The 25,454-nt window shown below is 51.0% G+C and overlaps 1 protein-coding gene across 4 annotated transcripts in view; it reads right to left on the reverse strand.

The window, feature by feature from the left end:
- The window catches only part of sipa1l2 (signal induced proliferation associated 1 like 2), an 825,665-nt gene that overhangs the window by 155,674 nt on the left and 644,537 nt on the right, over nucleotides 1-25,454 (reverse strand). For all 4 annotated transcript variants that reach the window (XM_072498538.1, XM_072498535.1, XM_072498536.1 and 1 more), the window contains one exon: nucleotides 8,932-9,094. In XM_072498538.1, the coding sequence (XP_072354639.1) occupies nucleotides 8,932-9,094 (163 nt within the window). The remainder of the gene's footprint in view (nucleotides 1-8,931; nucleotides 9,095-25,454) is intronic.

Below are 25,454 nucleotides of genomic sequence, written 5' to 3' on the forward strand. Positions count from 1 at the left end.
TCTGCACCTCCTGGATCTTTACCTCGTGGGCCTTCTGGGTCATCCCTAATCCTTCAATCGCCGACAGCATAGGCGCCAGCATTTCTTTCCGCAACTCCTCAAAACAGCGCTTAATGAACTCTTGCAGCTCCGGCCCGCATTCCACTTTATCTCTGGCCGCCGCCATTTTGTTTTTCTTCCCTCGCTTCTCCCGCTGCTCCAACGCCGCTTTTTTGGCCGTTTCGCTTCTAGTCCGATCCATAAACGGTGAAGGAGGACCTCACTCTCCCCTTCCCACACGGAACGTCTTCAAAAAATTCCCATTGGGGCTCTTCTAGAGAGCCCGAAAGTCCGTGATCGCGGGAGCTGCCGAATTGTGCGGCTTAGCTCCGCATCGCCGCAACCGGAAGTCTTCCAGAGAATTCATGAACATGGTCTCCAGCTCAACAGGGCCAAGTGCTCATTTGGTCAATCGGTATTAAGTACCTGCGTGACCACATCTCGCAGCAGGCGTGCGGCAGATGCCGATAAGGTCTTGGCGATCAACGCCATGAAGATCTGGAGGACAAGAAGGCGATCCTCCGCTTCCTCGGGATGGTCAACTTCCTCGGGAAATTCATTCCCAATATGGCATCCCACACCACGGCCCTCTGCCATCTCGTCAAGAAGTCGACGGAATTCCAGTGGCTGCCCACGCATGAAGAGGAATGGCGTGAGCTGAAAGCAAAGCTCACCACAGCCCCGGTTCTCGCATGCTTCGACCCAACCAAGGAAACCAAGATATCGACTGATGCAAGCCAGGACGGCATTGGGGCGGTGCTCCTTCAGCGAGATGACTCCTCGTCCTGGGCTCCAGTGGCGTATGCCTCCAGGGCCATGACACCCACTGAGCAACAGTACGCTCAGATTGAGGAGGAGTGTCCTCCTGACAGGGATAATCAAGTTTCACGAGTACGTTTATGGCATGCCAAAATTCATGGTAGAAACGGACCACAGGCCAATGACATGACACCTCGGTTACAGCGAATTCTTCTTAAGCTACGCCGCTACGACTTCGAACTTGTCTACACGCCAGGCAAAGAGCTGATCGTTGCAGATGCCCCATCCAGGTCCATTACCACACCGTGTGAACAAAGTGACTTCATCTGCCACATAGAAGCGCAAGTGCAGTTGCGTGCCACCAACCATCCGGCCTCTGATGAACGGGTGGTCCAAATTCGTGAGGAGACGGCCAAGGATCCTCTGCTGCAGCGCGTGATGCAGCACCTTACCAATGGCTGGCAGAAGGGACAATGTCCCCAGTTCTATAACGTAAAAGACAAACTGACGGTGGTGGAGGGAATCCTTCTGAAACTCGACAGGATCGTAATTCCTCAGAGCATGCAGGCTATGGGGCTGGGCCAACTCCATGAGGGTCACCTTGGGGTCGAGAAATGCCGACACAGAGCTCGGGAGGAGGTCTATTGGCCGGGCATCAGCCAGGACATTGCCATCACAGTCCTCAACTGCCCGAACTGTCAGAAGTTTCAACCAGCTCAGCCCAAGGAAACGCTGCAACAGCACAAGATCGTGACCTCTCCGTGGTCCAAAGTAAGTGTAGACCTTTTCCACGCTAAGGGACGTGACTATGTACTCCTGGTCGACTACTTCTCCAGTTACCCAGAAGTGGTGAAACTGTCCGACCTCACACACTCACCTCCCACACACCGACGAAGGCGGTAATCAAAGCCTGCAAAGAAACGTTCTCCAGGCATGGGATTCCGCTCATGGTAATGGGAACGACAACGGCCCTTGCTTTTACAGCCAGGAATGGTCGGATTTTGCACAGTCCTACAACTTCCGTCATGTAACCTCCAGTCCCCACTACCCGCAGTCAAATGGGAAGGCTGAGAAAGGGGTCCCATATTGTAAAGCGGTTGCTGTGCAAAGCTGCAGACTCAGGCTCTGACTTCAACCTAGCGATGCTGGCATACAGGGCAACCCCACTGTCCACTGGGTTGTCTCCAGCGCAGATGCTCATGAATCGCACTCTGAGGACCACAGTTCCAGCCATCCATGTTCCAGACCTTGACCACCTCACGGTCTTACAGAAAGCGGCTCCTGATCCACCTTTGCGGCGATCGACAAGAATCCGTTGCCCACCACAAAGACTGAATCTGTAGACTGAACTTTTGTACATTTTGTGATTTAACATCGATTTAACCTCTGTAAATATTGTTTTGTTTGTCATTTATCTGCACTATCAACAACTTCCTATTTATATACGTTCATTTAGACCTTTTGTATATAGTCAGGCATAAATATATATATATATATATATATATATGCACGCACACCTTAGTATTTATCTTTAAAAAAAAAGGGGGGGGGAGATGTTATAATATCCACTCATGTATATAATGAGATGTAGACAGGCAGTGATTGACACACAGGATAACCAGTAAGCACACAACACAGTGCAGCCAATCACCAGACAGGACACTACCACTATAAAGCCAGAGGGCACGAGGTTTCCCGCGCTCTCTGGACCCAGCCACTGAGACAGTCAGAGTCCACGAGCTAGCAAGTGCAAACACCATGCGGTAGCTAGTAAGTCTGGTCAGGCTACTACAAGGTCTGCAGTCAGTTCAGTAACGTGTCGACCCACAGCTGACTATGTACAGCAGTTCTGTCGTTGAATAAAACAGTGTTGGATCTTCTCCAGTGTTAGACGTCTGTTTCTAGCTTCCCTGCATCGAGTGCAGTCCACATCGAACCTACCTGCCTAACACATCAGATCTGTTTATATGCAAATAGCCTTCTCACTCTGAACTGCTCCATCTGACAGGTGCAGAGTAGATCAGTTCATTGAAGATTCCAGTTCAGGTTACTTTCCCTTTCCTACACCTGCTCCCTCAGCCCAATGGTTGTAAAACTGTTGCTTTTTGAAGTGTCAAAGCCTTTCTAGAAAGCCCACAGCACTTCAAAAGCCCGAAATCCCCAAAGATCCTTTGAAATGGTAAAAATTTACTCCATTTCAGTCAGTACCTTTAACGAGCCTTTGATTGACATATTAATGGTTTCAATACAGCTGCCAGGAGTTTATTTATCTTTCCTTGCACTCTTGAATGCATCTGAGTATCTCCCCATTGATTCTAACCGCAATGTTTATAAACTTTCTTGTTATGATTGACAGCTCCTCACCACATCAACATGTGCGAGACTTCCGGTGGTGATCATGGTGTGAGTGGTCACACATTTGGTGCCTTCCATTCGTGGATGTATTTTCAGACCTTTTCCCAGGTTAATGGGTGGATGTGAGGTGGTAAAAAGATGCAGGAGAGCTAGCAGAAGAGAGTGACCTACTGGTGCATGGAGCTGAGGACCAGAAGTGGTCGCAAAAGAGGGGAAGTTAGTAAAAGCTGACCTGCCAGATTGTGCCCCCCCTGGTCACCTCCCACCTGCGACACAGGTGGAGATGGTGGAAGGGCAGAGAGCGGTCTTGCCGGCTCAGTGGTCAATGGAGCAGCTTGCAGACTTCCTGAACGAGAATTCACCCAGCAACGTAAGGAGAATCTGGAGGACCTGGCCAGGGCGGTGGACTTGATTAAGGTGCTGATCGACCGCGTGGAGACGAGGCTGGAGGCCCAGGGTCAGGCGATCCAGAAGATGGAGGAGGTAGTGGGGGAACACGAGGAGCAGCTCGCCCCGATGGCAGTGGAGATGAGGCTGATGTGGGACCAGTAGAGGTGGCTGCAGGAGAAAGATGAGGACTTGGAGAACCGGTCACGCAGGCAGAACATAAGGATCGTGGGCCTGCAGGAGGGAAGCGAGGGAGCAGACGCTTGCACATATGTGGGAGGATGTTGGAGAAGCTGCTGGGAGAGGGAGCATTTGCACAACCTCTGGAAGTGGATCGAGCGCGTAGGGCGTTGAAAAGGAAGCCCCAGGAGAATGAGCCGCTGAGGGCCATGGTGGTGCAATTGCACCATTTCCTGGACAAGGAGCGAATCTTGAGGTTGGCCAGGCAGACGAGGCGCTGCATCTGGGAGGGCAATGAAATCAGAGTGTACCAGGACCTGGGTGCAGAGCTGGCCAGGAGGAGAGCGGGCTTCAATAAGGCCAAGGCGGCCCTCACTTTTTCCATAACCTCATTCAACCTACAACCTACTCTTCTAATTCTGACATCTTGGGCCGAATTCTCCGATTCTGAGGCTAAGTGCGGGGAATCTGTGGCGTTTTACATGGAAAAACTTGGCGCCGCTCCCTCAGCGATGCGGCGACTGGTGAGGGGCTAGTAGCCGTGCCACGTAAAACTCCCGGCCTCCACAAAATAAATGGCTGGAGAATGGCCGGGTCCGTGGCCGCGCATGCGCACGACAATGACATGCAGCAGTCGCGCCTTAAAACATAACGCTCATCCGACCTGCCAGATTGGGCCCCCCTGGCCACCCCCTACCAGGATTTGTGGAAGCCCCCACTGGCCAGCAGCACACCTCCTGCCCAACTGTGGCGGTGCTGGACACAGTCCGCAGCCGCCACACCGGCTTCCCGTCCACCTGAGGCCAGAAATGAACCGCGCCATCGTGAACACGGCCCATTGGAGGCGGAACATCACTGGGGGGCCTTCAGGTGACGCGCTGAGGCTGTCCCAACGGCGTGCGCCGCGATGACTCTGTTTCAGATGGGCGGAGCACACAAAATCTGAGTCAAATAGGGGCTGCCCCCAATTTTGCCGTCAAAAAGGATTCTCCGCCTGATCGACGATTACGAAATCGGCGTCAGGGAAGGGAGAATCTCGTCCCTTGTGGTTCCCCACACTCTTCGTCCCACTGTGCATTCAAATTTTAGGTCCTAAGCTGAGAAATCACTTCCCTAAATCTCTCCGCCTCTCCTTCAAACCTATTTCTTTTATTAAACTTTTGGTCACCTGTTCAAATATTTCCTTTGTGCCACAACCTCATTTTCTTGTCTAATTCACATCCCACAAAGTGCCTAGGGACATTTAACTATGTGAAAAGCATTATTTAAATACAAGTTGTTACTAAACTGCTCCACTTACACAATCTGTTGTTTTTGCTTGTTTATAATATGCAGTTCTTAAAAGATTTCCTTGTAAATTGCTTCACAGAATACAGATGGGAGAAGCACTGCAGGGAAGTTGCAGACCTGACAGGCATTGGGTATTGTAAGGGCCCTCCCTGTTGATTTCTTATTTTGCCGTTATCATTTTTGAACCATGAATGTTTAATGGGCACATACCTTTAAGTCGAGCAGAGGAAAAGAGAAATTGGGAAGTTACTAAATAGTATACTGTGCTAGCCTTTTAACAGCTGAACACAAGTAATTTGCACCCCAGAGATCGGAGGGATTTGTTTTGATTGGTGGCCAATGAATTGGCAAAAGGCCATGGGCGGGATTCTCTGGTATCCGGCAGGCGGGCCTACCGGCGGCAAAGAGTGGCGTGAATCACTCCAGCGTCGGGCCGCCCGGAAGGTGCGGAATCAACCGCACCTTCGGGGGCTAGACCGGAGCTGGAGTGGTTGGCGCCGTGCCAACCGGCGCCGAAGGGCCTCCGCCGGCCAGCGCAAGTTGGCGCATGCGCAGGAGCGCCAGCGTGTTCCCAGAACCGCTGGCATGATTCCTGCGCATGCGCAGGGCGTTTCTTCTCTGCGCCAGCCATGGCGGAGCTTTACAGCGGCCGGCGCGGAGGGAAAGAGTGCCCCCACGGCACAGGCCCGTCCGCAGATCGGTGGGCCCCCGATCGCAGGCCAGGCCACCGAGGAGGCCCCCCCCCAGGGCCAGTCCCCTCCCCCCGCGAGGACACCGCAGGCCGCCCGCAGAGCCAGGTCCTGCCAGTAAGAGCCTTGTGTAATTTACGCCGGTTCATGATTTAACGAGCCCGCTCCCATTGGTGGGTTTGAGATCCTGCCGGATGTGGTGAGACGCCAATTGACATCAATTAAGGGCAATCGCCATCTAATTAATAAGATGGACGCCCTATGTAACTGCCACCCGTGATCTAACTGGCTCTCCAGAGTGTGTTCACATGGGTGCTATTTGGCACTCCTATTTAAAAATGGGAACCTAGCGCAATGGCTGCTGTGGGGATTGGGGGAGGTAAGCCCTGTGTGTGGTTAGATGGTGACGGTCACTTTAACTCTCTTTGACTGTGAGCAGCTTCTGGCTGCACAGCTGAAGGCTAATAAGGAATTGGCATTGTTAGTTGTGTGAGCACTTCACAGCTGCAGGTGTGTTTGCTGCTGCTCTTGCTGGTGGCTGCAGAGGCCTGGAGGCTGCTGTTACTTTCTCCTTCCTTTTCCGTAGCTGGAAAGGAGGACAATTTTTTTTCTAAGATGCCTGGGTCCTGGAACACCGGGTTCAGGGGGACATATGAGACTAGAAGACAATCCAGTTTTAAGCAAAAAGATGCTGTGGGACCAGGTGTGCGACATTGTTCCAAATGGGTCACCTGCTAATGCTGCAGAGGAAATGCTTTCGAAGATTGCTGCTGCTTTTGTTGCTGGTGTGGACAGTGTTGCATGTAACTGGCACGTCAGCGGGTTTAGCACGCTGGAAGTCGAGGATGTTCGACTGCACCTTCAGTGCTGGTGGAATATGTGGATGCCAGCATTTGGTTCCGGAGATCGGGCCTGCAGGGCTGTGGCTCCTGGATGGAGAGTGGCACTGATACGTGGAACAAGTCACACATAGATGGACAGAGTTCTGGACATGATAGCACATTCTCAGGCTTATCCTCCGTTTCTGTTGAGGAACCTGCGCGGGGTGATACTGTGTATTTGATTTTTTTTTGTGTAAATGAGTTGATATAGCTTTGTATTGATACCAATATGGAATGGTGACATTTCCTTGTTGTTTACTGGTTACTGTGATATGTGGAATGTTTACTGAGTTCTTTATTACTGTCGATCGTTTAATAAACAAAATATTCTCAAGTACATTCTTGTAGGTACATGTCTCAGACAAATTTTATTGCCTAGAATTTTGATCTGGAGTCTATTGCTCCTGAATTGGCCGGGGGTACGTGTGCAGGATGGGGTCACCCAGCACAACTGGCTCGGAGGATAGCACTCAGAGAGAAGGCGCAAAACGCAAGGGTGGGAGGCTTGGGGCTTTGAGGGTCCCGGGGTGGAAGCCATATTTAATTGTCGGGTGTCTTTCATTCTCCAATTCCTTACAGATGTAACACTATGGATGGTGTTGTAGACCCTGCAGCGACAGCCCTTGCAGTGCTGATAGCAGTCCAGGCAGCCAGACGTTATAAAAGGCGGCAGCAGCGCCAACCTAAACTGGAGGCATAGTCCAACCTCACTGTTGGTCACTGCTCTATCCTCGGTTAACCACGCAGTTTCCAAGGCCCGTTCCTCATAGGGAGTGAGGACTCTGATGTCTAGCACCACTCAGCTCGTCTGGGCCCTTTCCCGCCTATTATGTGCCAACTTCTCCTGCGGGGCCAAAGAGAGGGCGTTGTGAGCCACATGCTTGATGAATCAGAATGGCAGATGACATGTATGGGCACCGCTACTGGGCATAGGTGGGATCTGCTGGGGCGCAGGCACAGTATGACATGGGGGAGGGGGTGATAGAGAGAGAGAGATGTGTGTTTGTGTGAGTGCATGTGTGCGCACGTGCGCGTGGTGAGAGGTGCCAGCCACTGACTCATTGGGCGGGGCTGGCAGGATGGGCCCCGGGGGACAGTGTCAACTTACACGTGCAGCCCGGTGTAGGTCATTGGTATTCTTTCTGCTCCGGATGGAGCTTCTCCTAGTCACACTGCCCATACTGATGGCTGCTGCCACTGCTTCCCAGACGGCATTGGTGGCCCTGTGGCTGGTCCTCCAACCTCCTCGGGGGACCAGGGGGACCCATCTTTGCTCCACACCATCCAGCAGCTTGGCCAGGTTGGCATCCCCAAAACATAGAGCATGTCTATGCAATGGCATGGCTGTGGGCTGACTGGACTGTGTTCAGGGGGACCGTTTATGAGCAGCTCCCCCTCATTAGCAGGCACTGTTCGGCCAGGTGGATCAGCTGGCAGAATGCCCATTTCCGCAAAAAGCCTGTGGGGTTCATTTCCGGCTCTAATTGCCGTTAGATATGGGCTGTGGTATTGTCGGGAAGCACCCAGGAAGTCGCGCCCGTTATGGCACTCAAGAGCTTCTCCCGTTAGATCACGCCCAAAGACTCTTATCCTTTTTACTTTCATCATTATTTTACACCCTTCTGTGTTTGTTGATCTGTCTTGTGTTTGTGAAGATTTATAGGGTGGGGACGAGTTAAAGAGGGGACATTAGGAATTAGATTATAGTCAACCAGTTCTATTTGATGCATATTTAATTACAGTTGTTCTTATAATAAAATTAATTGTGTTTAAATGTTCAAACCTGGTGACTGTAGTTCTTGGGCAGCCAAGAGCCAAAGACTTTGGTTGTTTTCCAAATAGTTATTTGTTAATTCCAATTGTTTTGCAACTCCGGGTTAAGAGGGGCTCAAATTGACCTGCACTCGCCCAAGGGGTTGTAACAGTAGGAAGTAAGCTTGTACAGCAGTTCATCCCCTTCAACCTACTCAACGCATCTAACTGTAGTCACACCTTCAACACAATAATTGTTATTTTTTTGTAAGTAGTGAACTACACTTAGTACACAAATGTTGATAATAAGTGAAAATATATTTCCAATGTAGGTGCTCATGCAATGCATATAGTGAATGTAACAGGAAGAGCTGCCATCCATATTGTGAAGCTGATTGTTCTGAAGAATTAGACATGCCAGTATATTTGGAGTGCAGTCAGGATGCCACTCTGGGGAGTATTTGGGAAAAGAGCGCTCATTTATTTTACCTAGTATTGTTCAGAATTTTGCTCTGTCAGTTAGTGTTTTGTTAAAAACATCAGTGGACGTGTCTCACCAATTAACCCTGACAGGTGCACAGACGAAAGAGATGACTAACCTTCCTCCTTCTCTGCTCCAAAGGAGGGCTGTCCGGTAGCATCAGCTTCAGAAACTCCTCTTTGGTAAAGGTTTGCTGGGATTTACTGACAGGGTTCAGGTCCTGTGACGAAGCCTGATGTTGGTTGGAACTGGATATTTCTGTTATATCACCGTACAGAGTCCTAAAGAGAGAAAAGATTTCATGAATGTTTGGTGAATATCAACGGCTAGCTTTGTACTTGTGCCTGGCGATTGCAGCTTTGGAATGAAGTCATACAAATACAAGTACTGTGTTCTTTTCCACAATTATTCAGCTTTTATTTAATTATTGAATTTTTTTGTTTAAAAAAAGGTTCAGAAATATTCTTGTACATCATGGATTTTTTTTTAAACAACTACAACTTGCACTTATATTGCACTTTTAATGCAGTAAAACATTTCGAGGTGCTTCACGTAAGTGTTATCAGGCAAAGATTGACACCGAGCTGTAGCCAGTTAAAATGGCTAACTCCCGATTAGAATGGCCAAACCCCGATTTAAAATGGCAAACGGAAGAGGCTGATGGGAAAATCAGCCAGCAGGACTCAAACAGGCAGCTGCAGGCAAAACTGTGTATTCGCCTCTGGGGAGGCCAGACAGAATTGATACCTGCAGCCATCAACATAACACACCAGCCATCTGAATATAAATTAGCAATCCCCGGGAAAAATGTGCAACAAATTAGACACACAAAGCCAATCCACACTTTTCGGCGCCAGCAGCTGCGAGAACCGTAAGTCTTACTCCAACACTCGCTACGAGATAGGCACTCCTGACTATCGACCTGTACCCGCTTTGAATCCCGCAGGCTCAGAACCCATACTAAAGGCCATTCGTTTCCCTGACCTAGTGGGCCATTTCCAAAGTTAAGTATTGGCCTGTTAGTTGTAGGAAGTAGCTTAGAAGTAGAATTAATGTATAAGTATTGATTACTGTATATAATAAATGTGCGTTGATTTAACTATTACTAAGCGGTGTGTTGGATTATTGATCATTACTCGGACTTGAACCACGTGGCGGTATCAGAAAGATACCTGGCGACTCAAGAGCAAAGGTGATAGAACAAGAGCAATTAAACTAAGGCTAAAACGAGCAACATTTTGGCGACATCCTGACGGGACCCGATCTAGAAGTGGAAAACCACTCTGGGAGAACCCAAGAATTTGAATTAGAAACCCAATTGGAAACAGAAAACCACAAGTGTTCAAGCGGTTCTGATCAATACTCATAATTCGGAAGTGTGTGTATGCATGCGTAAGTAACAGGGCTATAAGGTAAAACTGATAGATTTTTATTGCGTCAAAACTGTCAGAAGTCTATATTTTCGGAAAGTAGCGAAAGCCGTACCCGCATTTACAACACCGCCTTAGCCCCCTGTTCCAAATTTAGAAGAAGCAGTCGGATAGGAAAGATGGCCATGCAGGCAATGCAGCGCCTCATGAACCCTGAGGAATTTGCGGTCGCAGCGACCAGCAGCAGTAGAGTGGGACAGTGGGGGGAGGAAATCTGGAAATATCTCAAGGGTAAAGGATGGCCCCTGTGGAATGATTTCTGCGATAACGAGGAATCAGGTCCCGGAAGTATAGGGCATACTTGATGGGAGAACCTGAGCGAGATCCATAAAAAGAGCTTGGGAAAAGCTCGCAAGCCGATGGCAATCGTGTCCTGTTTGGCACAATTGCGAGACACAGAGGAGGTCGTCAAGACGCTCCGCAAAGAAGTTGAGGGCATACATCGGATGAGTAAAGTCGATGTAAGCGAAGTTGAAAGAGAGAATTTAGAATTAAGGAGGAAATTGGCAGCAAAAGATGGAGAGGTGGCTGACGCTAAACGGGCTCACCAGTCTTGTCTGGCGCATTTAAGCAGTTTCTAGTCGCAATATGAAAAGGCCTATCAGGACACGCAACGTGCAGTCCTGGTAAGAGAAGAAACAGAAAAACAGGTAGAAGCGTTGCAGAGACAGTGTAGCGATCTAAAAGCAGCAGTAAGAGCACTCCATGCTGCCACCACAGAACAAAGACAAAGCACCTTAGATCACGCAAAGTACCGGAAGCAGATTGCAGAGCTGCAATCACTGCTTTCTGTTCAAAAAGGTTTTCAGGAAACCTTTGGGCAAAAGTTAGACCACGAACACGGCCCTGATTGGGAAGAGTTACACGAAACAGCGCAGAGATATGTTCAGGGAACATGTGCGCAGGGAAAGCCCCAAAAGAGAAAAGCACCCCAACCCCCCACACAGCAGATAGTTCAGGCTCCAATGAACCCTGTAACCACCCACCGCACAGCCACACCGGACGATGCGGAATATCTATATTCCACCCCCTTAACAGTGACCCAATTACGGGACGTGCACGAAAAGATCACACCGTTCCTCCCCGCCTCAGACCCCCACCATTTCTTTGCCACAGTTAGACATCAGGCGAACATGTACGGCCTGAATGAGAGAGAGCATGTAAAGCTCATGGTTTTAAGTTTAGATCCGTCGGCAGCAGCAGCCCTTCCCGACCCACAGAATGTAGGAGGAGGCACCCTTGCAGAAATGCGATCGGGTATAACCGGGGTGACCCCGTAGATGGCCTCAATAAATGTAGGCAGAAGAAATCTGAGCACCCCACAGCGTTCGCTGGACGCCTGTGGATTCACTTCGGAGACGTAGACCGTGCCCATTTGTCCCCAGACAACATGGCCAAATGGACCCGCACCCTTATCTCCCATGCCACAAATGCAGGACAGAAAGACTGTACGAGTTATGATCCCTCAGAGGAGGCCCATAATGAGAAGTGGGTGGTGAAAAGATTGTCCCGCGTTTGGGGGCAATCTGTTCAGAGCAAACCCACCGTTAAAAATAGAGAGGAAAAGCAGGCCGCCGCAGACATGCAGGCAGTAAAAACAACACACCAGAACCCCGCATGGGTAAATGAGGGAAAGAACAGCCCCCCACCCAAGTCACAAGAGTGTTACAACTGCGGACAGTTGGGACACTTCGCCAAAGAATGCAATGCCCCTAAAAAGCCACAGAGAGCCCAGCAGACGGGCACTCTGAGTAGGAAAAGGACTGAGCCTATTCATGGCGTTAGCGCCCGTTCGGATCAGACGGACTTGACCGGAACGGACTGATGGTGTACGGACTCCCACAGTTGGGTCTGCGACACCCTTTGGGATAGGTCAGGACAACCAGTAGTTGCAGCGAAAATTTGGGGACAGCCTATCGCATTTCTCTGGGACACAGGAGAGTCCTGCACCACCATAAATTCTTCCACCCTATTCCAAAAGGATACGTGGCCCACTACAGCCACTATCACCCTCAGCGGCTTCACAGGCCACTCACAACAGGGACACATCACAGCCCCTGTACCCATTCAAATCGGAACCATCACCACCAAACACCCCGTAGTTTTAGTTGACCTGCCTCACACAGCAGAACACATTCTGGAAATTGATTTCATGAATTCCCACAACTTATCATTTGATCCAGTCAACCAGTGTGTCTGGAAGATGGCGAAATCCGCAAGAGCCCCTGCAGCGCTCAACATAGGCGAATATATGAACAAGATTAGCGCCGTAGGCGAATTTTGGTTCAACCCGACCACGCTTAATACGGACAAGCAGGTTAGGGCAGTCCTGCAAAAGAACAGGGCAGCATTCGCGACCCACAAGCACGACTGTGGACAGATGACTGACTCCGTACAAGTAACAGGACCTGACCCTAGACCCCATAAACAGTACGGATTTCCCCTAGAGGCAGAGGGAGAAATCTCAAAAGTAATAGAGAGCTTATTAGAGCAGGGCGTACTTAGATCAGTAGCCTCCACTAATAATGCCCCGATTTGGCCAGTGAGAAAGCCCGATGGATCATGGGGACTGACCATTGATTATCGGGGACTCAACAAAGTCACCCCCGTAGCAGCCCCCACCGTAGCAACAAGTCCCGAGACCATGCTCAAGCAAGGACTCAATTCCCGATTCACGTTAGGATCACAAGGAGGGATTGTAGCCAGTTAAAATGGCTAACTCCCGATTAGAATGGCCAAACCCCGATTTAAAATGGCAAACGGAAGAGGCTGATGGGAAAATCAGCCAACAGGACTCAAACAGGCAGCTGCAGGCAAAACTGCAGAGCAACAGAGCCATAGAAGGTGGATATGAAATAGGTTTAAAGGAGGGTCTTAAAGCAGAAAATGGTTGGAGGAGGTTATAGCAGTTAAGAGGGGTAAGTCCATTGGGGAATTTAAAAACAAGAATAAGAATTTTAAAATTGAGACATTGCCTGACTGGGAACCAACATATGTCGGCAAGCACAGGGGTAATGGTTGAATGGGACTGGGTGTAAGAATATGGCCAGCAGAGTTTTAGATGAGCTCAATTATATGGAAGGTTTAAGATGGGAAGTCAGCCAGAAAAGCATGGAAACAGTCAAGCCTAGAGATAACAAAGAATTGGAAGAAGAGGCAAGGATCGGCTGAGGCAGGGTCGGAATCAGATGTTATTGGTCTTGGTGAAGGAATGGATACACGTTTGGAAATTCACCTAAAGTCAAATGCTTCAAGGTCTACTTTAGCTTCAAATCAGACAGAGGAATGGTGGAGGCGGCATGGGAACAAAGGTGACTGATCCTGGGATGGCACAGACATGTGGGTGGAGTCAAAGATGCAGAACAGTGTGAGGTGATTGACCCAAGGGGAGTAAGGGACACAAGACTCCACTCCTTGGGGTAATTTATAGTGCCCTCCCACACCCATCAGAAGCATCTTCTATGGTGAAACATTGCAAGATGGCAGAATAGCCACTTTTGGGTTGGGCTGGCCACGATTTCTATCAATGCCACAGGATTATGCATTGCACCAATGTATAGGACTGAAACACAGATTGCAGTGGTAGAAATTGTAGTATTCCATGTATTAAAAGTTAGAATGTGTCACTCTGAATTGGGTTTAATCAGGAACTCTTCATACTTCAAATCACACATACTTCACTGGACAATAAGCAAACATACAAGGCATGAATTTGGAAAGAAAAGCAGAAATAAATTGTATGGGTCACAGTTTATTTCCAGTATTCACAGTATGAAGGGGCCGGTTAGCTTGGTGGGTTAGCTGGCATTTGGTTCAGATTAACACCAACAGTCGGGTTCGGCTTCCATTCTGGATGTGGTAGACTTGGGACATACCTCCTGCCTGACAGTGAAATTGAAGAGCAAACCACCACTGACAAAAAGCGTCAAGAAAACAGCTCAGAATGAAGCATCAGCAGACAATGAGCCTCAAAAGGACATGGCACCCCCAGGCCTCGCCCCCAGTACATTCAAGGTGCCACGTGGCTACTTGGCATTGCCAGCCTGGTACCCTGGCATTGCCCCAGCCGATCTGGCAGTGGCACCTGGATGCCACCCAGGCACTGCCACGTAGACCAGATGGCACTGTCAGGGTGCCAGGCTGGCAGTGCCAAGGTGCCCAGGTGGCATCTTGTCCGTGCCGGGGACCGGGCCCGGGAGTGTCCTGCCCTTATGAACTATGCGAGGGCTTGATTGGTAAGTTGGGTGGGTCCGGAGGACGTAGTGGGGAGATCAGAGATTGTTTCCATTTTCTCTTCCTGCACTGGCAAACAGAGCTCGTTAGTGCAGGAAATGGGACTAAGCGTGGTCTCGCTGAGACCCAGAAATGAAGCAGAGTCCCATTTAATAGCGAGGTCATTCTTGGCACTGCCAAGTGTTGGGAAACTCCCAGCTAAACGCACACCGGCACAGGACTCGGTTTCATTTCTGTTAAATTTCACGCCCTGAGGCTTAAAAATTGACAGACATTATGCAGTCTACATTACAAGTAAAACAAGTTTTTCAAGGACATTGATTTACTTCAATATTTTACATTCATTGAAATCGAGAACAAGAAATGTAATACGTTTTAAATATTTGTTCCTTATGTGATATTTAGTTGTTAGATCAGTTACAAACATTGTGGCCTGAATTGCTGCTACCATTTCCCAGCTCCGCAAATCTGGCCCAGGAGAAAGTGTCCCAAAAAGTGGGTGCTAAGGCCTTCTGGAAATGTATTGAAATAAAATAGCTCTCCAACTCTCACTCCTCACACCCTCCCTCATGCCCCATCCACACCAACCCTTGCCACCTTATGTCCTCTATTTCCTCCCAGTCCCTCTTACCCTCCATATCACCACATGCCCTCTGCCCACCCTCCATAACTGCTCAAGCCCTCAATGTTAACCTATGCGCCTTCCAACCCTTAATGGCCCTTTATAGCCTTATGTCAACTTGGTGCCAACTCACACCAGCCCATATCTCCACCTTTTTCCCTTACACGTACCATGCCAATTTACCCAGTATCCACCATTGGCGCACCACTTTCTCTGTGAACAATGGGATGGCCCAGAGGACGGGGTGGAGAATAGACATAGGGCTGTTCACGGACCGGAACTTTTGTGATAAGATCGGGAAGCTGATTGAGGAATATGTGGGGTTTAATTGCACGGGGAAAGGTTTCACAGTCTGTGGTTTGGGAGGCTCTGAAGGCAGTAGTGAGGGGGGAGTTGATCTCGTTCAAGGATAAGGTGGATAAGGAGGAGAGGGAGGAATGGCAAAAACTGATGGGGGAGATTCTGGAGATGGATGGGAGGTATGCGAGGGACAGGACCCGGGTCTCCTGGCCAAGAGGAAGGAGTTGCAGGTGAGGTTCGACCAATTATCCACGGGGAAAGTGGTGCACGAGTTGAGAAGGATGAAGGGGGTCATCTACAAGTATAGGGTGAAGGCAGGGCGTATGCTGGCTGGTCATCTTCGGAGGGAGATAGTTCAGATATGGGATAGGACAGGGAAGCTGGTGGTGGCCCTGAAGCAGGTTAATAAAGTATTTGAGGAGTTTTATAGGGAGATGTAAAGGTCGGAGCCACTGGGGGAGGAGCGGAGGATGAGGGAGTTCCTGGAGGGGTATGAGTTATCGGGGCTGGGAGAGGAGGCTAGAGCAAGGTTGGAGGGGCCAGTGGGAGAGCAGGAGGCGATTGGGAGGATGCAAGCAGGGAAGGCGATGGGGCCCAATGGGTTCCCAGTTGAATTTTCTAAGACATTTAAGGACAAGCTGGTGCTGTTGATGGTGAGAACATTTGAGGATGCGATAGGTGGGGGTGTCTTGTTGCAAACGATGGGCAAATAGTCTATCTCGCTGCTGCTAAAGAAGGACCAGGAACCGGTCGATTGTGGGTCGCATAAGTCCATGGGCTGGATTCTCCGATCCCCGATGCCGAAATCACGTCAGCGACGGGGCGGTGAATCCCCGCTGATGACGAAATTGGGGTCGGAGCCGATTTCACGATGCTCTGCCCCCTGAAAAGCAGAGTACTCTAGGAGTACGGCGCGAGCCGTATCCACGGCCTCCGAACTTTGGCTGAGGCCCGCCCCGCAATGCTCTGTCCCCGACTGGCCGAGTACCCAACGGCGTGGGACACGTGTGTTTTCACCCGTCGGCAACTCAGCATGGCACCTGAGGACTCAGTCCAGCGCTGCCAGTCGGGGAGGGCTGATTCGCAGGTGGTGCGGGGGGGGGGCATTTTACGGGGTTAGCGACACTGTGGGGGATGGTCTGGTGTGCGCGAGCCGGCCGAAGGTAGGGGACTATTTTTGTGGGCTGCGTCCGCGGGCTCTGTCCGCCATGAAGCACGGCGCGGCCACTGCAGTGCGCATGCACGGACACGGGCCCGGCAATTCTCCGAGCCGTATCGGCAGCTAGAGCTAGGAGCTCTACACTGCCTGGCTGCTAGCCCCACCAGAGCAGGGAATAGGTGGCCGTTTTGCGACTGATTTCACGCCGGCGTGGGGACTTAGTTTCCAGAATGGAGAATCCAGCCCCATATCTCTGCTAAATGTAGATGCCAACTTATTGGCAAAGTTGGAAGGGTGTCTCCCGAAGGTGATTGGTGAGTACCAGACTGGGTTCGTGAAGGGAAGGCAGTTGTTCTCAAACATGAGGATGTTGTTGAAGTGGTCCTGTCTCCGGCGGAGGGAAAGAAGACAGCGTTTGATCAGGTAGAGTGGGGTTATTTGATGGCGGTATTGGGGAGATTTGGAACTGGGCCGAGGTTGGTGGCATGTGTGCAACTGTTGTATAAGGAACACAAAGCAGGGGGGAACTCTGTGGGTAAAGATGGAGGCGGGCTAGTGTAGGGGGGTCAGGGTTGCAGCGCTGGCAACTGGTCGCTCCTGATGGCCCCAGGAAAGTGCTCGGTGGGTCGGGTGGTGGTAGCTAGGTTGAAGATTTGAAGGCAGTTTAGGCAGAACTTTAAGCTGTGGTGGTCAGGGGGGATGCCGATCAGGGGGAATCATGGGTTTGAGCCGGGGAGGATGGATCTGAGGTTTTGGGGATGGTACGAGAGGGGGAATGAAGGAAATTAAAGATTTGTTCCTTGGGGAGCAATTTGCGAGCATAGAGGAGTTGAGAAAGAACTATGAGTTGGCGAAGGGGGAAGGGATGAGGTACTTGCAGGTTCAGAACTTTGCAAGAAAGGTTTTCCTGACCTTCTTGATAGCGGCCTCCTTGTTGCTGGAGGCGGTGCTGTCAGCGGGTATGGAGAGGGGGGTCGTTTCGGCGATCTACGGGAGGATCCTGGAAGAGGATAGGATGTCCGTGGAGGGGATTGTGCGAAGTTGGAGCAGGAGTTGGGGGTCGCTGGAAGAGGGACTGTGATGTGAGGTGCTGCAGAGGGTGAATGCCTCAACTTAGTGTGTGAGGATGGGGCTGATACAGTTGAAGATAGTTTATAGGGCACAACTCACAAAATCAAGGATAAGCCGGCTGTTTGAGGGGGTGGAGGATGTCTGTGAGCGATGTGGGAGGTGCCTGCGAACTATGTTCATATATTTTGTTCCCGCTTGAAGCTGGAAAGGTTTTGGAGGATAGTGTTCAGCACAATCCCGAGGTCTTGCATGTGGATGTGGAGCCCAGTCCCCGAGGAGCCTTTTTCGGGGTGTCGGACCGGCCCGAGGTGCAGGCGGGTGCAGATGTCTTAGCCTGTTGGGGTGGATGTCAGCTTCTCCACCCTGTGCCTCGATGTGGCGGGGGGACCTGCTGGAGGTTTTGACCCTGGAGAAGGTGAAGTTTGGTAAACAGGCACTGGAGTGTGGCGACTAGGGGATTTTCATAGCAACTTCATCGCAATGTTAATGTAAGCCTACTTGTGACACTAATAAAGATTATCATTATTATTATTGATCGGAGGAAGGGACGCACGTGGGGTTTGTTCATCATGTACTTTCGGGAGCTGGTTACCATTGATTGCTGGGGGTGGGATTTGGGGAGTTCTGTGTTTCATTGGAATTGTTTTTGCACTGCTGGGGTTGTTTTTATTGTATGGCAAAAATTGTGAAAATCTGATGAATAAAAATACTTAAAAAAAGAATAATAAAATTGTTACAGTAGACGGAGACCATGTGATCCAATGTGTATATGCTGTCTCTCAGGGAGCAATTCCACTAAGTCCCACTCAGAACAGAATTAGATGCTCAGCATCAAAGTGTGATTGGGATGCTAGGCAATGATTCCCACATGCTACATGGCTACCCACGGGAATCCACTTGGCATATGTGAAGTGCTCACTTAACCACGATTGCCAATTTCCTATTAGCAATAGGTGGGGTTTGATCACTCCTAAAGGGGGGGTGGGATACGGGTGTGTGGGACGGGGGTTGGTGCCAGGGGCACTATGGTGGACGTGGCTCACCCAGTGCTGCCTGCCGATCCGCCTGGTGGGGGCCACGTTGGGGGGCGTGCGGGAGGGGGGGGGTTATGAGTGTGGGACAGGGGTAGTGACAGAGGCAAGGAGGTGGTGACTGAACCGGGCAACCCTGAGGTGGCTGTGCAACTTTTTCCTGCACTGCTGCCTGGTCCTGGTGCAGGGGCCCATGGCGCTCACGGTCTCTGCCATCTGTGCCCAGGTCCGGTTTGTATCCAAGGGTGGCAGCCCCCTTCCCACCCCGGTGCCCTGCCTCTCCTCCATGCCATCCAACAATATTTCCGGCTCCGCATCTGCGAATCTCGGGGGCGCTCTTCGGGGTGGCATCATCTTGGCTGGAATGGGCTTGTGTGTGGGGAGTGGGGTGCTTATATGCGGCTGCAGTCTGTCAGGCTTTCCAGTGTCAATCCTGACCCCAATGAATAAGACGCCCGAGTTGGCTGAAATTGCACTAGTTCCACGTGGCTTTGGTGCTAGCCCATTAACGTGTCCTGAATCACTCCGGGAACGGCACCGCTTTCGTCAACATAGAATTCTTGCGATTCAGTCCCGGCGTCAGCATCTAGTCTCTCAAATGGAGAAATGAAAAGAAAATCGCTTATTGTCACAAGTAGGCTTCAAATGAAGTTACTGTGAAAAGCCCCTAGTCGCCACATTCCGGCGCCTGTTCGGGGAGGCTGGTACGGGAATTGAACCGTGCTGCTGGCCTGCCTTGGTCTGCTTTAAAAGCCAGCGATTTAGCCCTGTGCTAAACCAGCCCCTGTATCCTGGCCCTTATGTCTACTTACGGGTGCCTGAAGTCATGGGTGACAGAGTGCTTTGCTAATGTGAACATTTTGTGCCAGGGCTTTGTACAGTTTGGCGCTTGCAAAGAATCAAACCACCAGAAGGCCAGACAATTGAATTAAGTTTTCATAAATCAAGGTACATAGGAGCAAAGTATAGTGTCTGTTACCAATAAGGAGCTCGGGCATGCAGGTTAGCAGAGGATAGAAAACCGAATAAAGGAAATGTCTCAACAGCTTACTCTGTCTACAATCTGTTCGATATCAGATTGTTGTGAGCCTGTCTGTTATATTATACTCTTGTAATGGCCTCTGCATGTTTCTCCATGACACCCTGGCCCTTATCATCATCATCCCCATCAAAATCCTCACTGTTGGAGTGAGGCACGATCAATTTGACTGGAGACGAAGTTGAATCCAAACTGAGGCTTTATTAGTATCAGATGTGTGGCCTCCCACAGCAGCTGATGAAATGGCTGCGAGCTGGAGGCCACGCATATTTATAACCCGGCTCCTGGGCGGAGCTAGCATGCAGGGGCCCAGGTGAACCTGTAGTGCAGGTTCTACCGTACAACCCTTAATATAAGAACACAGTGGTTTACCACATACTCCCGCTGTTAAAATTGAGTCCGGCAGAGAACTATATACAATTAGCAATCTTTAATATTTACAGAACAGTAAAAAAAAATGTCTCTGGTCATCCGGCGAGCCGGTCAGAGGTTCAGCCGGTCCGGCGCCTTGATGGTCCTTTGAGATCAACGAAGTGGAGCTGGCAATGTTGGTGCTGTCGTGGTTGAAGTTGACTCCGGGAGCGTGCCAAAATCCTCTTCATCAACGGGGGTGGGCAGGGGGAGGACGGACGGTCCTAGGGGGGTGATGGGGGCGGCGGGGGAGGGGAGGGTGGCGCCAGGGGTGGTGTGGGGGGTGGAACCTGCTGGTGCCAGGTCCCTGAGGGAGACGGTATCCTGGCGGCCATCGGGGAATGCCACGTAGGCGTACTGTGGGTTTGCGTGGAGCAGATGCACCCTTTCCACCAACGGATCCGCCTTGTGGAGCCGCACATGTTTACGGAGAAGCACGGTTCCGGGAGCTGTGAGCCAAGTTGGGAGCGATACCCCGGATGTGGACTTCCTGGGGAAGGCAAAAAGACATTCATGCGGTGTACTGTTAGTAGCAGTGCAGAGTAATGAGCGAATGGAATGTAGTGCATCAGGGAGGACCTCTTGCCAGTAGGAAGCCAGGAGATTTCTGGACTGTAGGGCCAGCTGGACGGCCCTCCATACCGTCCCATTCTCCCTTTCTACCTGTCTGCTGGAGGTGATACCCCTGCTGAGCAGGAACTGACGTAGCTCATCACTCATGAATGAGGATCCCCTGTCACTGTGGATGTAGGCAGGGAAGCCGAACAGAGTGAAGATAGAATTAAGGGTTTTAATGACGGTGGCAGACGTCATGTCGGGGCATGGGATGGCGAAGGGAAACCGGGAGTATTTATCGATCACACTGAGGAAATATGTGTGTCGATCGGAGGAGGGGAAGGGGCCTTTGAAATCCACGCTGAGGCGTTCAAAGGGGCGAGAGGCCTTCACCAGGTGCGCGCTGTCCGGCCGGTAGAAGTGCGGTTTGCACTCTGCACAGACCTGGAAGTCCTTGGTGATCGTCCTTACTTCCTCGACGGAGTAGGGCAAATTTTGTGCCTTAATGAAGTGGTACAACCGAGTGACCCCTGGGTGACAAAGGCTGTCGTGCAGGGCCCGGAGTCGGTCTACCTGTGCGCTGGCACATGTACCTTGGGATAGGGTGTCTGGGGGCTCGTTGAATTTGCCAGGGCGATACTTAATCTTGTAATGATAGGTTGTAGCCATCTGGGATGGCCACGTCCCGATTACAAAATGGACACCGCAAAGAATGCAGGGAAAATTGGACAATGCTAAGAAACAAGCAGGTGCAAGCTCTGTCTGTTGATTAGAACCTGAAACTCTCAGACAGGACAGAAACTACCAAACAATCTACATACTAATGAGCCATCTCTGGGTACAAAAGGGAAGCATTTAGATACAAAATGTTATGGCAGACTCCCCGGCGCCAGAAGAAGCTAAGACAAAGCAGACTGACAGTCACCAGGACACGCCCAGTGATCAGGGAACCACCCCTCTATTGGAGGAAAATTGATACAGATGATTGGGAAAGACCCAATTAGTTGAGGCCAAGTTCAAGGTCCGCCCAAAAGCGCGCGAAGCCCTTTTTAGTATAAAAGGTATCCCCCAAGGGAGAACGCTCTCCTTTGGCTTTGGCTCGCACCGAAGAGAGAGACCCGACTAGCAGCTGCATCAGACCAAGTAAGTCCCAAGTCAACGCACGCGGCGAGGTAGTCGCTCCTAGTTGCTACCCTGTAAACAGCTCAACCCAGCAGCCTCAGAACCGAGCAACGGCCATTGTTCCTCTGACTGAATGGGCACCCGAAGCTAAGTATAGGCTTTAGTAATAGTGGTAGTTTAGTTTGTAGAGTTTATGCATGAGTAGATTTGACTGTGTGTAAATAAATGAGCATTGCTTTTGAACTTACTAACTGGTGTATCGAGTCATTGATCAGTATTTGGTTCTGAACCTTGTGGCGGTGTCGAAGGATACCTGGCGACTCTTGAGCAAACGTGATTAAACAGAGCCAAATTAAGAGCCAACCAAAAGTTAGCAACAAGGTGGAGAGCTCAATTCTCCACCGCAAGACTTTATCATTTTTGATCTTGCCCCGCTGTGTGTTGTTGAACATGAAGGCTACTGACCGTTGGTCAGTGAAGAGAGTGAATCTCCTGCCGGCCAGGTAATGCCTCCAATGTCGCACAGCCTCAACGATAGCCTGGGCCTCCTTTTCGACGGACGAGTGCCGAATTTCGGAGGCATGGAGGGTGCGGGAAAAGAATGCCACGGGCCTGCCTGCCTGGTTGAGGGTGGCGGCAAGGGCGACGTCCGATGCGTCGCTTTCTACTTGGAAAGGAAGTGTTTAGTCTACAGCGTGCATTCCAGCTTTGGCAATATCAGCTCTGATCCGGGCGAAAGCCTGTTTCGGCCGTCAGGGGGAAATGAGTGGACTGTATGAGTGGGCGGGCCTTGTCCGCATAGTTTGGGACCCATTGTGCGTAATACGAGAAGAACCCCAGGCAGCGTTTGAGGGCCTTGGGGCAAGGGGAGCTCCATGAGGGGGCGCATGCGGTCGGGATCGGGCCCCAGAACTCCGTTCTGGACTATGTAGCCGAGGATGGCTAAGCGGTTTGTAAGGAACACACACTTCTCCTTGTTATACGTGAGGTTGAGGAGAGTGGCGGTGCGGAGAAATTTAGCGAGGATGGCGTCGTGGTCCTGCTGATCATGGCCGCAGATGGTCACATTGTCGAGGTACGGAAACGTACCGGTCGACCATTTGGTCCATCTCCCTTTGGAAGACCGAAACCCCATTGGTGACGCCGAAGGGGACCCTAAGGAAGTGATATAGCCGGCCGTCTGCCTCGAAGGCGGTGTATGGCCGGTCCGATTTACGGATGGGGAGCTGGTGCTAAGCGGATTTCAGGTCCACCATTGAGAAGATCTGGTACTGTGCAATCTGGTTAACCATGTCAGATATGCGTGGGAGGGGATACGCATCGAGCTGCGTGTACCTGTTGATGGTCTGGCTGTAGTCCACGACCATTCGGTTTTTCTCCGCAGACTTAACCACTACCACTTGAGCTCTCCAGGGGTTGTTGCTGGCCTCGATGACTCCCTCCCGAAGCAACCGCTGGACCTCGGACCTGATGAAGGTCTTATCCTGGGTGCTGTACCGTCTGCTCCTGGTGGCGACGGATTTGCAATCTGGAGTTAGATTGGCAAAGAGGGAAGGAGGATCGACCTTTAGGGTCGCGAGGCAGCACACAGTGAGGGGTGGTAAGGGTCCGCCGAATTTAAGGGTCAGGCTCTGGAGGTTGCACTGAAAATCCAGGCCGAGGATAAGTGCAGTGCAGAGGTTAGGGAGGACGTAGAGGCGAAAACCGTGGAACTCTACGCCTTGGACTGTGAGCGTGACCGTGCAGTACCCCCGGATCGCTACGCGATGGGATCCGGAGACCAAAGAGAAACTTTGATTGGTAGGGTGTACCTTAAGGGAGCAGCACCTTACCGTATTCGGGTGCACAAAGCTCTCGGTGCTCCCAGAGTCCAGTAGGCAGGAGATCATGTGGCCGTTAACTTTTGCCGCTGGTGGATGCGTTGGTCAGCGTATGTGGTCGGGACTGGTCGATTGCCATGGATGCAAGCCGTGGTTGATCGTCGGGTAGTAAGGCGGCCATTGAGTTGGGGTCCTGAAACGCCGTTGTTATCCATGTGCCGCTGCGGGGTGGACAAGATGGCGGCGCCCAGAGGTCCTGGGGTTACAAAATGGCGGCGCCCATGGAACGCACGTTGAGGGGGTGAAGCAAGAAGGCGGCGTCCATTGCTCGCACATGGCCTGGGGAGAAGAGGTTAGCGGCACCCATTGTCCGTGACCGGGGGGGGGGGGATGGGGATGTGTGGAGGCGACCGCGGCCACTGAGCGGCCCTGGCACACCGCTGCGTAGTGGCCCTTCTTCCTGCAGGCCTTACAAAGGGCAGCGTGGGCCGTGCAGCGTTGGCTGGGGTGTCTTTGCTGGCCGCAAAAATAGCATCGGGGCCCCCCGGATATCACTGGCTGGCGTGTAGCGCAGGCGTATTGGGTGGGTAGCGCCCTGCTGGGGTGGCTGCCTGTGAGGCCCATGAAGCGTAGGAGGAGTGGGCCGCGCGGTTGGGGGCTTAGGACTGGACATTACGCAGGGCGACTGTCATGGAAAGCGCTAGTGTTTTAATCTCTGCGAGGTCGTGCATGGCCCCTTCTAGGAGCCGCTGCCTGATAACATCAGACCCAATCCCAGTTGCAAAAGCGTCCCGCATAAGGAGATCTAAGTGCTCCTTAGCTGTAATGTTCTGGCAGTCACAGTCCCGCACTCGTGGGATCAGGGCCCTCCAGAGTTCCTCGATTGACTCACCAGGTAGTTGAGTACGCATTGCGAGCGCGTGTCTGGCGAAGAGCGTGTTCATCTTCTGCTCATAATTTTCTTTGAGTCGAGTCATGGCATCAGCGTAACGGGACACATCCTGGATCAGCGGGAAGACTTTGGAGCTGAGTCTGGAGTACAATATTTGAATCTTCTGAGCCTCTGGAACAGGGGTCGGCGCCACGTTGATATACGCTTCAAAACAAGCTAGCCAGTGCTGAAGTCCTTTCTGGCGTCGCTTGCGTGTGGATCCAGCTGCAGGCGATCTGGTTTAATCCGGAGGTCCACCTTCTGAATCAGATACTAATAAATTGAGGCACGATCAATTTGACTGGAGACGAATTTGACTCCAAACTGAGGCTTTATTAGTATCAGATGTGTGGCCTCCGTAGCAGCTGGCGAAATGGCTGCGAACTGGAGGTCACGCATATTTATAACCCAGCTCCTGGGCGGAGCTAGCATGCAGGGGCCCAGGTGAGCCTGTAGTGCAGGTTCTACCGTACAACCCTTAATACAACACAGTGGTTTACCACATGGAGGGGATTTCTTGCTTCTCCATTTCTCCCTCAACCAAGACACCCTCCCTTTTGTTGTCCAAGGTTGTACCGAGTGCAGCAGACAAAGATGACTTGGGGACACTCTCTTTAATGAGTAATGGAGAGCTCCACCTGAACAGTCTAAACACCTGAACTTCATCGTTCGGAGACCTATTGTCTGCTAAATTGTGTACTTTTAAATAAAATATTTTTTTATTCTCCTTTTTCACATTTTCTTCAAAATTTACTCCCACCAACAAACAGTAAACGGTAACGAATACAATGTCAATCCCCTTATTAACAACAATGATCCCATCATCCCACCAACCCCCAAACAATAGACCGCCTGACAACATAAACATCAAATAAAAAAACCCAAAAAGGAATCAGGAATAGCCCATAGTCAGAATT

Source organism: Scyliorhinus torazame, chromosome 4 (assembly GCF_047496885.1).
Source record: "Scyliorhinus torazame isolate Kashiwa2021f chromosome 4, sScyTor2.1, whole genome shotgun sequence".
Classification (NCBI taxonomy): Eukaryota; Metazoa; Chordata; class Chondrichthyes; order Carcharhiniformes; family Scyliorhinidae; genus Scyliorhinus; species Scyliorhinus torazame.